The sequence below is a fragment of the Centropristis striata genome, chromosome 2, assembly GCF_030273125.1.
Source record: "Centropristis striata isolate RG_2023a ecotype Rhode Island chromosome 2, C.striata_1.0, whole genome shotgun sequence".
Classification (NCBI taxonomy): Eukaryota; Metazoa; Chordata; class Actinopteri; order Perciformes; family Serranidae; genus Centropristis; species Centropristis striata.
This window is the reverse complement of record NC_081518.1, coordinates 35006886-35021103: the sequence shown is the minus strand read 5'-3', so window position 1 is coordinate 35021103 and position 14218 is coordinate 35006886. Positions and strand designations below refer to the sequence as shown.

At 41.3% G+C, this 14218-nt stretch overlaps 2 protein-coding genes across 4 annotated transcripts in view; one reads left to right on the top strand and one right to left on the bottom strand.

The window, feature by feature from the left end:
* insyn1 (inhibitory synaptic factor 1) overlaps nucleotides 1-4546 on the bottom strand; it is a 56383-nt gene extending 51837 nt beyond the window's left edge. Inside the window, exon 1 of the mRNA XM_059349886.1 lies at nucleotides 4032-4546. Within this exon, the coding sequence (XP_059205869.1) occupies nucleotides 4032-4175 (144 nt within the window). The 5' untranslated portion in view covers nucleotides 4176-4546. The remainder of the gene's footprint in view (nucleotides 1-4031) is intronic.
* Nucleotides 1-14218, top strand: part of loxl1 (lysyl oxidase-like 1) — a 272803-nt gene that overhangs the window by 131427 nt on the left and 127158 nt on the right. The gene's annotated exons all lie outside the window — the stretch shown is intronic.

Sequence of the window (14218 nt, the reverse complement as noted above, 5' to 3'; positions counted from 1 at the left end):
TGTGTTCATTTGTCTTGAACCACACACAGACGTGCAGCATCGTCTGCTCGTGGTATGATTCTGCATAATAACTACATCCACATAATAACAGTCCATCATTCCCGTTTGGTTCAATATAAAGACGTGTAGCTCGCTGCCAGCCCCCCTCCCACCACGACCTTTTCCCCACCCTTTTTTTTCTTCTTCAGCTTCATTAAATTCTTTCAATATACAAATCTGTATCTCTCTAATATCCGACATGAGTGTGCTCCTACATTTGCGTTTCCCTATTTGCCTTTTTTTCTTTTAAATTCAGTTTCAGCAAAAGGAACAACTCAACATCAGAACATTTCAGAGGTTGCTTTGCACTCTCTGTGGTGCCATTCTTTTCCTTGTTTATCCTCAAACTTCGAAGTCCAAGGTTGAAATGATACCTAAATAAATTATTACCTCTGGAGTTGCCACTCCTGCCACTGTTATTATTACAAATGGAGTAGTTTATCAGTATATTACCTTCCAATGTCCTTCCTTTAGATCCTTCTCATTTTACCTGTCATGAGGCCTGTAATGGGATTCACAAGTAAGACAGGCTGAATTTGACTGTAATAGGATTTTGAAGGGAGCAATCTTGAAAAACTGTGTGTGCTCTGTGTAACATTTTTCTTCGACATGTAAAGGACATTTATTTCCAGAGACGGAAACTTAAGCTCTACATGCTTAGATTAAAATTATCTTTCGAATAAAACACCTTGATATATACCAATTTGTTCAGAGTAATACAGTTAATGCATAGTTTTAGAAAAGGCCCATAATTTATATTTGCTTGCTTGGGGGCATGGAACCACATGGCATGGGTTGCTCCGTAGATTTTAAAGCACTCTAAGCCAAAGAGCCAAATTAACTTAATGTATTATACTGCATGTCAGTGGTTTTCAAACTGGTCTTTTTGAGAGCTAATCAGGGACTACTTTATTATGTTATTGGCTGCTATGCTAATTCCTGGGATGAAGATGTTCCCTCTGTACCTGGTTAAATTCAAAACCAGCATTTACATACTCAGAGAACAGAATACTAGGATGGATAAAACAGCTGTACACTGAAGATTTGACTGGGAAAAAAAGCCCAGGCCTCACATACTTAAATGGAAATTTCCTCGGTATTGCTTTTTAATTTAACATTCATTATTGCTCATTTCTCAGGCTGCCACAAAATGGCTGTGTGCTGAGCGTTTGCTAAAATTTCAATAGAAGTAAGCATGCAGAATATGAGATTATTAAAGGCATGTTTCTGCTATTGCACTGTCCAAATTTCTGAATCACTTGCCACATTGGAAAAATCCCATTTACACAACAATGATTAAAGTTTAATGGTAGGCTCACCACAGGGTTTGATTGGACTCCATGGAGTGTGGTTTGTAGTGATCCAAGATCTGAATTCTGGCAGACAAGAAAGTGAGACCAATGGGGTATCTCTTTCGGAGACTGCTCTGCCTTTATGAGCAAGCCACTTCTGTGGCTGTGATGGTCTTTATAAAATGGCAGTTATGGTTATTTTCCATGTCTTATTTTCCTAGTTTATCCACCATGTGTTCAGCATTTAATCTTTCCATGACGTGGATAACTGGTAATACCAATAACCATTGTGTTGAAGAAACTAAAAGATCTGGGTTGGATGATTCTCATGTTTGAAATATCCCAAAACTCTAGTTTCCCCTGGACTTATCGCTAAGCAAATCAATTCACAAAATGTGCTTAAACAATTTCCTGTGTCACCCACTACTTAATATCCCATGCATTGGGGCTTGGAATATTTATTCAATTAACAACTGGTAAACTTTGTAAACAATTTAAAATGTAGTGATAAAAATATTATTCTCTGCACTGGAATTGCCTGAAAAAATCTGCAAAGCATACATTTTTTAATGGTTGATGCATGAGGCCATGAAGAACAGATGGCTAAAACTTCAATAGAAAACCTCCCAAAACTTCACATTTTACTTTTGGGACTAAATGGTTTAAATCGAGACTGCAGTATGCAATGTACGTACCTTTGAGGCAATGAACAATCAGAAAATTGAATGTAGGCAGATTGTATTACAGCGTGACTAATTAAATTAATTGAAATTAGATGTTTTAACCACTTTTTGAATTCAGCTTTTGACCAACTGGCACAAAAGACACTGTATGTGTGTGATCTTGAGCTGGGGAAACAGTGCTGTGGAGTAAGTATTGTAACAGACCAGTAATTTGTGGGCAGCTACGTGCTTTTTGGAGTGTCAGCTTTAACTCCTCGGAGCACTGCAGTATCTCTAGTTCCCCAAAGACCTTGTGGGTGATAATCAGTCATTACTGCTCCTTCACAGAGTTATTTATTTCACTACATTCACACTGCAATTCATCATTTATTTATGTGACAGTTGTTATCTATTATGTTGTTCCTTTCATGTGGCCAAGAATGAGTGATTTTATGGAACATTAGGCTTGCATGCATCTGATGGCGCTACACTGATCCCGCTTCTTCATCTCCCTTTGATTCCGTCTGCAATCTCACAGGTCAGTTAATTGCAGGATATTGATACCAGCATTATGACTGCCACTGCAGCTAATATGATTCCTTAGCCATTTCAATATGTGGGATTGTGCTCTCCCAATAAAAAATGACATTTGAGCCACTGTGCAGAGCCCTCTGTAATGGGGTCTGGGATAAGAATGGTAATATGCGTTGGAGCTGGCAGAGGCACAGGCCGTGTTTTTGTTTATAAATAGCTCCAGCCAGCATTATTCCACTTGCAGTTGTCCCATAATCATCAATCACTCCCGCGCGCAGGCCCCGGCTTCTCCTGCTCACCAGAGAGAAGGTGCACTGTGAGCTGTGCCCTTGCACCTCCAACTGTGCAAGTACATAAAGTAGAGCGTGGTGAGTGGGACAGAGCTGAGAGTCAGGAGAGGAGGAGGAGGGGTGGGGTGGGGTGGGGGTTCCTGTGCAGTGATGGAGTGAGTTATGGCAGCTTCACCCCGGCTGTTCTAAACCCTTCTCCTCCTTCAGGTCATTACATGCGCTAACATCCACCATTTCGCTTCTTCAACACATTTAGAAACAAACACACACACACACACACACACACACACACACACACACACACAGACACAAACACACATGCACACATGCACACACAAACACACACACACACACACACTCCCTCTGCATCCCTGATCAGAAGCAGGTGGGAGGCTAATCATGTGATGTGCTTGGAGGATGTGGGATGGGTCAGACACAACTGTTTGCTCAGGTTTCATTTGTCTCTCTATCTGCCGTTATCTCTTGCTTTGGAGGAGCTTTGTGGGGAACAGCTCACAGGTTTGAGGACACTGCAGGGGGGAAGATGCCAAACACTTGATCAGGGCCATTTTGTCCTTACACACATGAACTTATGCCATCACACACACAATTTTTTTTAGTCCATCTAGCACATGCAGAGTAGCTGTCTTTGCTGATCCTTGTTCAATATGTATTATACACACACACACACACACACACACACACACGTCTCCCAGTGTTACCATGGCAGTTGCAAAAATACAGTAGGAATCCAGCTGATCCTTAACAAAATGGTTATATAACTATTGCGGCGCAAAGTCTTGTATCTTATCTAAGCCTGCCTCTGTGTTTCCTTTCAGCCTGGCTTTGCTGCTTTTCAACAGCTCTTCACATCTACTGTACCTCCCACAAGACACCACTGAACACATGAAGGACATTTGTAATTGGTGATAAGCAAATTGTTTGATTGAAAAAGGAAGACAGCCTTGCTGCGGCTGTAATCAACAATATCCTCCTGCTACAAAACAAAAGAAAAAAAAAGTGAGATCTCATCACTTTAAAATCTAAATCTAAATCTCCATGCTGCGAAAAAATAATTTTACACTTAATTAAATGCAGCATAGTTGAGAAGCACACCCACCTGGCACCCACAATCTCTCCCTGCCCACCCTCCCCCATTCCTCTCTAAATCCCCTCCAGAAGCCTGATATGTGTAAGCTGATTTTGAACCTCACCTCCCGGAGTTCCTTGGCCACATCCTTGAGCTCTTTGAGAATGCCGTCCAGCTGGTCGATCACCATCTTCATGTGGCTGCGGATGCGTTCTCTCGGGCTGGGGGTCTCAGAGGTGTCCCGGGCCGGAGCTCTGCTGAGGGACATCCTTTACAGGGCGACGTGGGGCCAGTGGCCAACAGGCTGAGGGCGTGGGGGAGCCGAGTCGGGGTCCATGTCTTTGGCTACAAGGAGCCTCAGTGCTACTGATCCGAACAGGGGCCCCGGCCACGCAGGGAGACCTCAACATCTTAAAAGCACCTGGGCAGCCAAAACACCTTGCCTCGCCCGCACACTCGGCACAGGGTCACACTCTGACATCCATGCCCTCTGTTAGACACTTCCAAAAACAAAGAGAAAATGAGCATGGGAAAAGTCAAACGCTGTAAATCCATGGAAAAAGAAGAGGCAAAATACATGGGCTAAAGCTGGTATGAAAACTCTTACATAATCGTGTTGAGCCAACTCATCTCATGTGTCAGTGTGTACGTTTGAAATTGTTCCCGAGGAGATGCTATTTAAAACGCCTGTCTATACAGGACTTTTTCCCTCTTCCACTTGTCCTGTACAACCTTTTTTACATGTGAAACACAGTGACATAATGGCAGGCTAACATACAAAAGTGAAAGCAGAAAAGGGGCTCATGTTAACCCTTTTATAGAGAAAGCTATCCAGCATAGATAGAAAAATAGAACTCCCAGCAGTGGCTCAATTTTCAAAATGATCGTGTTCTACATTATTGGTGGCCAGCGGGGACAAGATTTTCCTTCTAAATATAGTCCTTCAGTGAGGGCTACTGTCTTTTAAGAGGGAAAAGGACAGATCCTGTTTGGAATAAAAGGGGATATTCCTCTGTGCTGTGTGGCGTTTTCCCCCCTCCAGGAAAAAATAAAAAGATTCTCAGTAGAAACTCACATCAAAATAAACTTTGCTTCCCATCCATTTCTTTTGCAGATGATGACTTAATCATGTTGTCCTTCATTTCTCGTCCATGAAAGGGAGGAAGGTAGGTGTGGGTCTTTTCACAGAGCGTCCAATCTCCCCCCAAAGCAGGGCTTATTCCAGGTGGTGTGGGATCAAAATGAATTGATTTCCAAGCCAGCGGAACGTGACTTGTGATGAGAATTTGTGGAGGGATAACAAAAAAATCATGGTGTCGATGAGACACAGTTACAACGGGGCTAGAAGGCAAATGAGCACCTTCCCCTGGAATTTGGGTGGCAGCTTGTCTTATGCAACAGCGCTCTTCAAGTCCTCTCAGAAAACACTGACCCACAGCAGTCCACAGGGGTGTGCCCAAAAACCAAGGGAGCAGAAACAGAAAAGGATTCTCTTCTCTTCTTCAGTTGTTGCTAAGGGAACCCGGTCTGCCTCCTTGTGCTGTGATTGGATAATTATTTTACTTCTTATCCGTGTAGTGTATGTTTTCTCTGTGGACTCTTTTCAGAGAGGCAGAGAGCTCAGTGCCATCCAGCAGGAAGAGATAAATCCCATGAAAGCTTCCCAGAGGAGCCCCAGAGAACAAGCAGGGGGGAGAGCTTCTCGCCAAATCCGGGGCGATGCCACTGCCACAGGGTGCGCTGGCCAATCACACATGGCACCTGGACAGACGGGAAGAAAAGCAATCACTTATTCTCTCATGTGTCATACTGCCTTCCTCTCTGTTCCTTCCCTCTGTCTCTTAATCACAGTGGCATTAAAAAACAACAATAGAGTGAAGGAGACTCAGAGATGGACGGGAATTAACTGCGTTGATGGTTTTTAGCTGCTGTCAAAATGCATCTCTTGCTTCAGCAGCACTTGCCTCACACACAAACGCACGCACCCCAGAACACACACCTACTCACCTTTCCTGTGCATCACTTTGCTGTTGCTATGCCCAGAGCTCACTGTCCACGCACAGCAGGATCATTCAAGCTACACACAACCTGCTGGTTCTTTAGCAGTCCCTCTGTCGCACACACTAACATCTTCTGTTCTCGCCGTCTTGCTGTTCTCTCTTCCTCTCTCTGTCTCACACACACTCTCTCTCACTCTCTCCATCACACACACGCAGTTCTCTCCCTCTCTCCCCTACTTACTGTCTTGACAGAGAGAGAAGCTTCTATCAGCGGGGTTATTTCACTCTGAGGCTGTGGCTCATCAGAGGAGGAGTAGAAGTGGAGGATGAAGCTGTGGAGGAGGAGGAGAAGGAGGAGGAGGCAGGAGGCATGAGATGGGAACGATGAATGGCCCTGATAGCACTCTGAGAAGGGAGAGAGGAGGCTGAAGATGACTAAGAGCCACAGTGGCGAGGAGAGCTCCCGCTTCGGATTGTGATGCTGCCGTGGCCGCTATCATCACTCAGATAACTGTGCTGCCGGAAACACGCCACCCGTCATCCCCGTCAGCATTCGCCTGCACCGGGGGGCAGCAGACAGAACGGCTGAGCTGCTGCTGTGGAAAAAGGGAGCTGTGATTCCTATGACAGCCTCTCCCTCGCTGCCTATCAGCCTGTTATTGTGTCTCTCTTTCTCTCTCTCCCCCTTTCTGTCACTCTTCCCTTTCTCCGTCCCCGTCGCTCTGCCCCTGCGCCCTCACTGTGTCCTCGCTGACTGCCGGATGAAGGGAAGCTGATGCCAGAGTTTATCGTGGGGCTCAGGCTCCTGCCAGCACCACTCGGCTGTTCTGCTCGGCTCTGTGGAGGAGGGGCTGGGTGCTTTAAAGGCACAGTGCATCGCACAGTCCCCTCCTCTGCCTCGCTCCTCTCCTCTCTGCTTGGCGTCTACACTCCCTCACTATCTCCTCTCACACTGCCTATCTAGCCTTTGTCACAGTTCTATCGAGGGTGTTATCTCTCTCTTAAATCAAGATGAAGTCTTCCTCTGCCTCGAGCCAAGCAGTCTCTGGGGATGGGGTGTCCAAAAATCTCTGGCTGTTACATCATTAATACACAAAGCAGGTTGGTGTTTGATGACCTCATCTGACTGAGAGACAGAAATAGGGAGGGAGGGCCGGCATGACTTTTTCTCTCCCCCGTCCTCTTCATCAGCATTTTTCCCCCCAACACAACAGCCCTGCATAACCCCACCAGAGGCAATTACCCTAATATGAAATTAGTTTTCTAAAGATAATGTAACAGTAAAGCAAATTCTTAATGACAACTTCTTGAGCAATGCATGCCAGTTTCCAGAGGGTTTTGGCAGATAACTAGATAACCAGAGGCTCAGTGCATTCCTTAGCATAATTGTAAAGAGAAATGCAGAGTGGATTCAGGTTAGGTGGATGAATTTCTTCTGAGGTCCTCTGTGAGTTCTACTACTAGCATCATGGACGTTGTGCTGATGCTAATTGGGAAAATACTCTGCAGTTTAATAAATTCTCTTTTGAATGTTTTCTTTGATGAATAAATGATCGAGTTGGGCTTGTAAAAAATATAATAAAGAAACGCTTCATCGTCTGTTTTCTAAGTGCACAGCCACATTGTGTCATCTTAGGACTTCATCAAATTTTTAATACGTCGTCACATTGTAATGCACAGCGTAGCTTTGTGTGGAGTTAGAGGACTGCAATGGGATCTAGTGCCTTTCCTTGCATTTTCACATGGCTGCTGCAGCATTGCACAGACAGGATGCTTCTAACAAACTGCTTCCTGCTAGAAACAGGTGTCCTTGAGCATGTTTCCTTTGTAGCTTCACTGCTTAGACTCTCTGCACATATGGGAGGAGGCTCCCTTCATGGAACACAGCAACAGTTTGCAGCACTTTTTTTTTCTTGCCGTCATTCCCTTTTTTTTCTCCCTTGTGACTTGCAAAATACCTTTTTGCTTGGATATTCATGGTGTATTTAATAGAGCTCTCCCTAAAAGAGAGAATGTACACTAAATGACCTCTCAGTGGAAAGGCCCAGGTGCACAGCACTGATAGCTCTATGTCAGTGATGCCTTCATTGGAAGGGAATTGGATTATTTCCCCCTGTAAAATATATTTTTTTAATGCTAAGGTCATCCCGACTCGTGAGTTTTAGTAGGAATCTGGAGTGGGTCCAGCTAAATATTGGTTCCACTTAATATTTCCGCCTTGGATTTATTGTGCCATGCTGTTTATGGAGACGTTTTATAGAACGTAATTTTTTTCTAGTTGGGCACAGGCTCACAAACAAGCACAAAGATGCGCATGCACACACACACACACACACACACACACACACACACACACACACACTAAGACACAAGTAGGCACAAACCCACAAACACATTTCAAATACACACACATAAAAAACAGGCTGGGCATTCCTATCCAGCAGAAACTATATTGGTAATTTGGTACCATAAGAATAAAACCCAGGAGAGATTTTATTTGACTTGCATTGTTTACCCAATAAGCTATCATACTCATATTTATTTGATACAGCAGGGATCAACAGTCTTTATTATTGTTATATTTTTGGGAACCGTCCCCACATTTTCTAAATCCATAGCCACTGATGCAGGTGCATCAGGATTTATTTTTTATAATAAAGTGAAGAGAAGCGAATAGCAAATATCAATATAGATCCTCTATATCCTCCCTCACCACACTGCAAACATATATGATTACATGGATGGGTAAGATAAATATTGAAGTATTTTGACTTATTCATGAACAGACACACTGTCAATTAAATATGTAACAGAGGACTTGGTTATAGGAGACAACAAATAAAAGACAGTATATCTCCCAACATCAAAAATACAAATTAGTCGAAAAGTAGAAATAAGGTGACACATGATTGAGCCTGCCAATCCAAAATATATCCCTTTGGGCAAGATATTTTGGAACATAGTTTCCTTTAATGTGATTGTCTTTTTGTTTGTTGGCCTTAAAAAAGGAACAAAAGATGATGGGACATGTTTGGCCTTTGTGTAAATCCTGGCCTCTGCATATTCCAGATTTCCTGTTCTTATGGCTGTTTAGTGCTTAGAAATACCCACTTCTTTGTTTGAGAATTCTTGAAATTATGTTTGGCTAGAAGTTGTACTCGTACCTACAGGTGTAAAAATATTTCTATATTTTATATATTTATACATTTTCAGGAAGACAATTATTTTGAAAAAAAGGGCATAGAGAACAAAATATCCAGATATGAGAATTATATACAGTAGGTATTCACTTTGAAAAAGATATATAACAACACTGACAAATGATTGGAAAGTAACTCTTTACGTAAGTAACCCTATTTTATGAGGAAGGATTCGTTTGGGACTATATTCCCTACACCCCGAAGAGTATAGCCCACCCCTCCTCCGGCAATACATCACCCTTTCCTCTTCACTAATTAGCTCTCATTCAGTCCTCAATACTGTCGATTCCCTTCACTGCTCAAAAAACTGCGAACACACAGTTTCTCCTGTCGTCTGTGAGGGATTCTGTTCTTATGTGCTTAAAACAAAACCATCAGCTGACCAACATTCCTGGTTTTTCTCTTGCACCCACCTCTAAACTTCAAGGTGAACTTAATTTGCATAAATGTCTGACACACATACTCATCATGTGCATAATTGATATATCTTTTATCTATCTATATTCTACTATGACCTGAAACTGTCCATTCCCTACAGACGAGAGCTGAGTAACTGTCTGCATTTGAAGGTGACTTAGAGGGACACGACAAAGAAAATAATGTGATTGACTAGATGCAGGTTTTGCAGCTAAAACAATCACAGTGCAAGTCAACCAATGCAGAAAAATGATCACACATCACCAAAATCTAATCAGCTGATACATGGACCAAGAAATGTGAATTTCATCCCCATATACTATTTTGAAATATTTTGCTAAGGGTGAAAACACAACCTTCTTCCCTTTGTGCAAAGACAGTTTTTGGAATTATACCTTTAATTAATCTACATCCATTATGCTTTTCCTCTCCTGGCCATCGTGTGGCACTGCAGTGTAGTTGTGACGTGTTGCTTTCTCTCTGCTCACACTAAGGACTAAAATGGTGGACAGACAGAGAAAAGTTGCATGTTTTTGCTCTTTGTCTGATGCATTGAAATATTAATTGTTACATGACACGACTGTCGTGTGAAGAAATCAGAAACATAACATAATGGAGAATCAAAGGAGGATTAATTGCAGCTTTCAATGCACATTCAGCACATACCCATGAATAAATTAAAAGATCCTTGGCAGTCAGCTCATGTCTGGCATCATTTATTTAAAAGTATGTATAGTGAAATTATTGCACAGAAAAAATGCTCTCTCACTAAGAAGCTTATGTATTTTTACATATAATCTCTGCCATCATAATTCCACAGTAGAATTTTTTTGGATTTATGATGTCTGAGACTGAATGATGATTTATGAACCAAAGGAATTGGAAGGCGCATCTGGCATCTGCAATATGCATGGCCAAACATAGACTTCGTGCCCTGTTTACGATTTCCGGTTGTGTCCTTGATTTCAAACAGACAAACACTAAGGGACAGAGAGCTCAGAGGCCCAGCCTGTCTTACAACGACACTGGTCTCTCCTCTTGCCTGTCTACTGACCTTTTGATATTTCAGTCCTGTGCGTGTGCGTGTGTGTGTGTGTGTGTGTGTGTGTGTGTGTGTGTGTGTGTGTTTTTCTTTAGCAGTCATGCAGCATGCAGAGGAGCAGAGGCTGTCTCAGACCATAACACCCTGTGATGGATCAGTGCTCTTACACAATGAAATGAAGCTTAAGTGTTTGATTGATTTCTCATTTACTTTCCTCACCAGTGGTGGAAATATAGTGTGTGCACTGGGGCCCCTGGTCTGAGAGGGCCTGTGGTCTCATTGTGAAAAGTGGATATATTCAGGACATGTATTTGAGCTGAAATTACTCAGCAGTCCTCAGCCCCCTTATTCTGGATCAATGTTAGCCTCCATTATATTCAACGTGTATGTGTGTGAATACAGCCAAAGCTAATCATGAATGGCAAAATGGTATATTTTTGTCTGCTACTGTTTTTCTTCACATATAAGAAATCAAGCAGGATGAAAATATAAATGCTGCCAAAAGTATTCAGGCCACTTAAGTGGAAGAAAATAAAAACACAAAAAAAGGAAGTTAATCTGGAATTAGTTCAAATGGAGATGCTTGAGTGGAGTTTTTTTTTTTGTTTGTTTTTTTTTTTGCAAAACAACTCTGAAGCTAGAGATTTACTGCAGAAGAATTCTGACTAAAAGTCTGAAGCAAGCTGTGAAAAATAACACCGTCAACACAGAGCTGAAACAGCAGTGATCCTTTCCAAATCAAAAGAAGTCCAGAATTACTAATGGAGCATTCAGCAGGGCTCAGGACAGTCTAAATTGGCTCACCAATTTTGTCTTCTGAGAGGATATCAGAGCCTTGGACAGATAAAGAGGACATTGTTAAGTGTGTTGAGGAGACTCTGGGGTTTTGGTCGCTACCTATCTGCCTTTGATAAGATGTTAGGAAACCTGGTGTGCAAAATGGTAATCTTACTACAAGTAATGGTATCATGTGTGTTGCGTTTCAGAATTGAGCATCAATATGCAGTGTTGTATCTGATGTGTTGGTGTGCTGTTTATCGGTTACTGATAGAATCCTGGTTCCAAAAAATTGGGATGGGATAAAAATGTAAAACAGAATGCAATGATTTTCAAATAATTTGCGACCTACAGTATATTCAATTGAAAACATTTTTTATATATACACACAGTTTCCCATAAAGTTGGAATAATTTTGTTTTCAGACACAATACTCTGTTAATTGTGGTTTAATTTTCATTGTAATAAATAATAAAATGTTTAAATAATAAAACATTGCCATACATTTCATGGAATGGGGTAAAAAAATATTTTATTTCAACTTCATGGGCAAACTTGTGTATACAGTCATGTTTTCTTCAACTTCTTATTTATTTTAATGCCTGGTACGACTTAAGGTACATTTGTTTGGACAGATATAATGATAACAGCAAAAAATAGCTCCTAAGAGTTCTATTTAAGAGTTGATATCTAGCCATTTTCCATGGTTTTCTTGATAATGATTTTGGTTATTATCAAGAAAACCATGGAAAATTCAAAGGGTGGTCTAATATTTTTTTTCCATTATTGTACATTCATTCTCCATTTGATGCATTCTGTTTTTTGTGTGTTTTTTTTTACTTTTTACATTGTCCCAACTTTCCCAAGTAGCTTTAATCTGTGAAAATGTCCAAATAACAGTTAATTAATTTGTTAAATTGATTTAATTTTGTGGCTAGCAATAGACTAGGTTATCAAATCCAACTACGCTTGTCTCAGGACAAGACTATACCCATTAAAATATGCACTGTGGCATCACTATGAGCACAATGTTGCAATGCACCACTAATTGATTACAATTGTGCTTCTTTGATTAACCTCTATTGTCTAGGCTTCTGCCTTCTAGTAGTGGCACAGTAGGTTAGGGTTAGGGGTTTTAAAGAGTACTCTTCTAATTAGCATTATACTTATTGAATTCATGATGCAGTAGAGTCAGAGATACTGTATTTGTTCTTCCATCCTTTCCTATTTCTTGTTATAAACTAGACTGGCAACATTTTATCTGTTAATTCTTGTCTAAAGCAGAGATGAGGAGTTAGTTACAGAAGTCTGTTGAGCAAATATCTAACTCCACAGTCCCAGATTCTCTTCATTTTCAAACTTGTAAACTTCAGACCAATCCAACACTAACTCAACTGACATCAATGGCATTATGCTTTCTCTGGAGAGACAACACAGTTTTAAACAACTTTATTTACATATGCAGTAAGATTCCCTTATTTTACTTCTCCACAGGACCTGTTAACAGACTTTAAGGTGTAAACTCAAGTGTTCAACTGCTTGCATCTTCTTCATCATGCATTCCTGAAACATTTAAAATTGATCCACCAATTAGAGAAATGGCCAAAAGTAGATGTAGACTCAAGGTTAATTTTTAAAGAATGTTGATATTGGTCACCATATCCTTAATAAGCAAAGATTTTAATGTGTTCAGCTGCCATTAACACCAACTCAACAGCATAAACACACATACTGAGCCAAACCGCTCACTGTGACACTGCAGAACCCATCATGGTTTGGCCCTGCTTATTGTAGGTTGCAGTGGTTATCTCCTGCTGTGAGGATGCAGTGGAAATAGAAATAAGCCAAGACATGCTACAGCCTCCATTATATAAGCTTCCTCTGCCCTAAGGATAGAGAGCCATATTCAGTGAGAAACCTGAATGCACATTCTTCTATCAATAACTGCCACTGGTTGATGTATCACTTGTTAATTTATTTATTGTTGTACTGGAAATCCATGTTGCTGTTACTACACCACCACCATTCCCACTCGCAACAAATGTGCAGAAAGTCTCTAGGGCTTCATGTATCAACGCTGCTTATGCACAAAAAGATTGCTTACGCTGTTCGTCACTCACATGCCACATCTATGAAAAGTCAACCTGTTGTGGAATGTTGTAGTGCGAGAATTTGCAACGCACCACAAACTCTTATCTGGCAGAAGCTGTTATCTTTTATGCTTAAAACGTTTTTCATATCATATTGCAAATAAACAAGACTAAAACTAATTGGCAATGTGTTTCTAATTTGTAGTTCCCAAAAGCTGTAGGAAAATAGCGAATGTAGCGATTTTCGCTACACACACACACACACACACACACACACACACACACACACACACATTTTGAGGTTAAAGGGCATATTTTGAAATCTCTGAAGAATCTCATCATAGTGTACACACACCGGCAGTAGCCCCCGTGGCCCTTTCAGAATTTCCCCAGAGGAAATTTTCTAGTTATTATTATTATTTTTCATCCTCTCTCATCAGCTCCTATGCTTCCAACATTGGCAGCCATATTACATATTGGGTTAACGCAAGAAAAGTTGTCCAGGAGAAAATGAATTATGTATTACTGTCTCTGAATTTAAAACTTCTCTTAAATCACCTTGATATCAAACATCTATTTCTTGACCTATGCCATCATATGAGCCTCAAATTTGTTCAGAGCCATGGTGATACTCTGCCACTCCGTCTGTTTTCGCTTGTTGCTGATCCCGGAGCTGAGGACACAAAAATCACTTCTTTTTTTTCTTCTGTGACCTCAGAAATCAGCACTCTAATCTCTCATGCAGTGATTTTTTTCTTTGTCCACACATCAAATTGTCCAGCCAT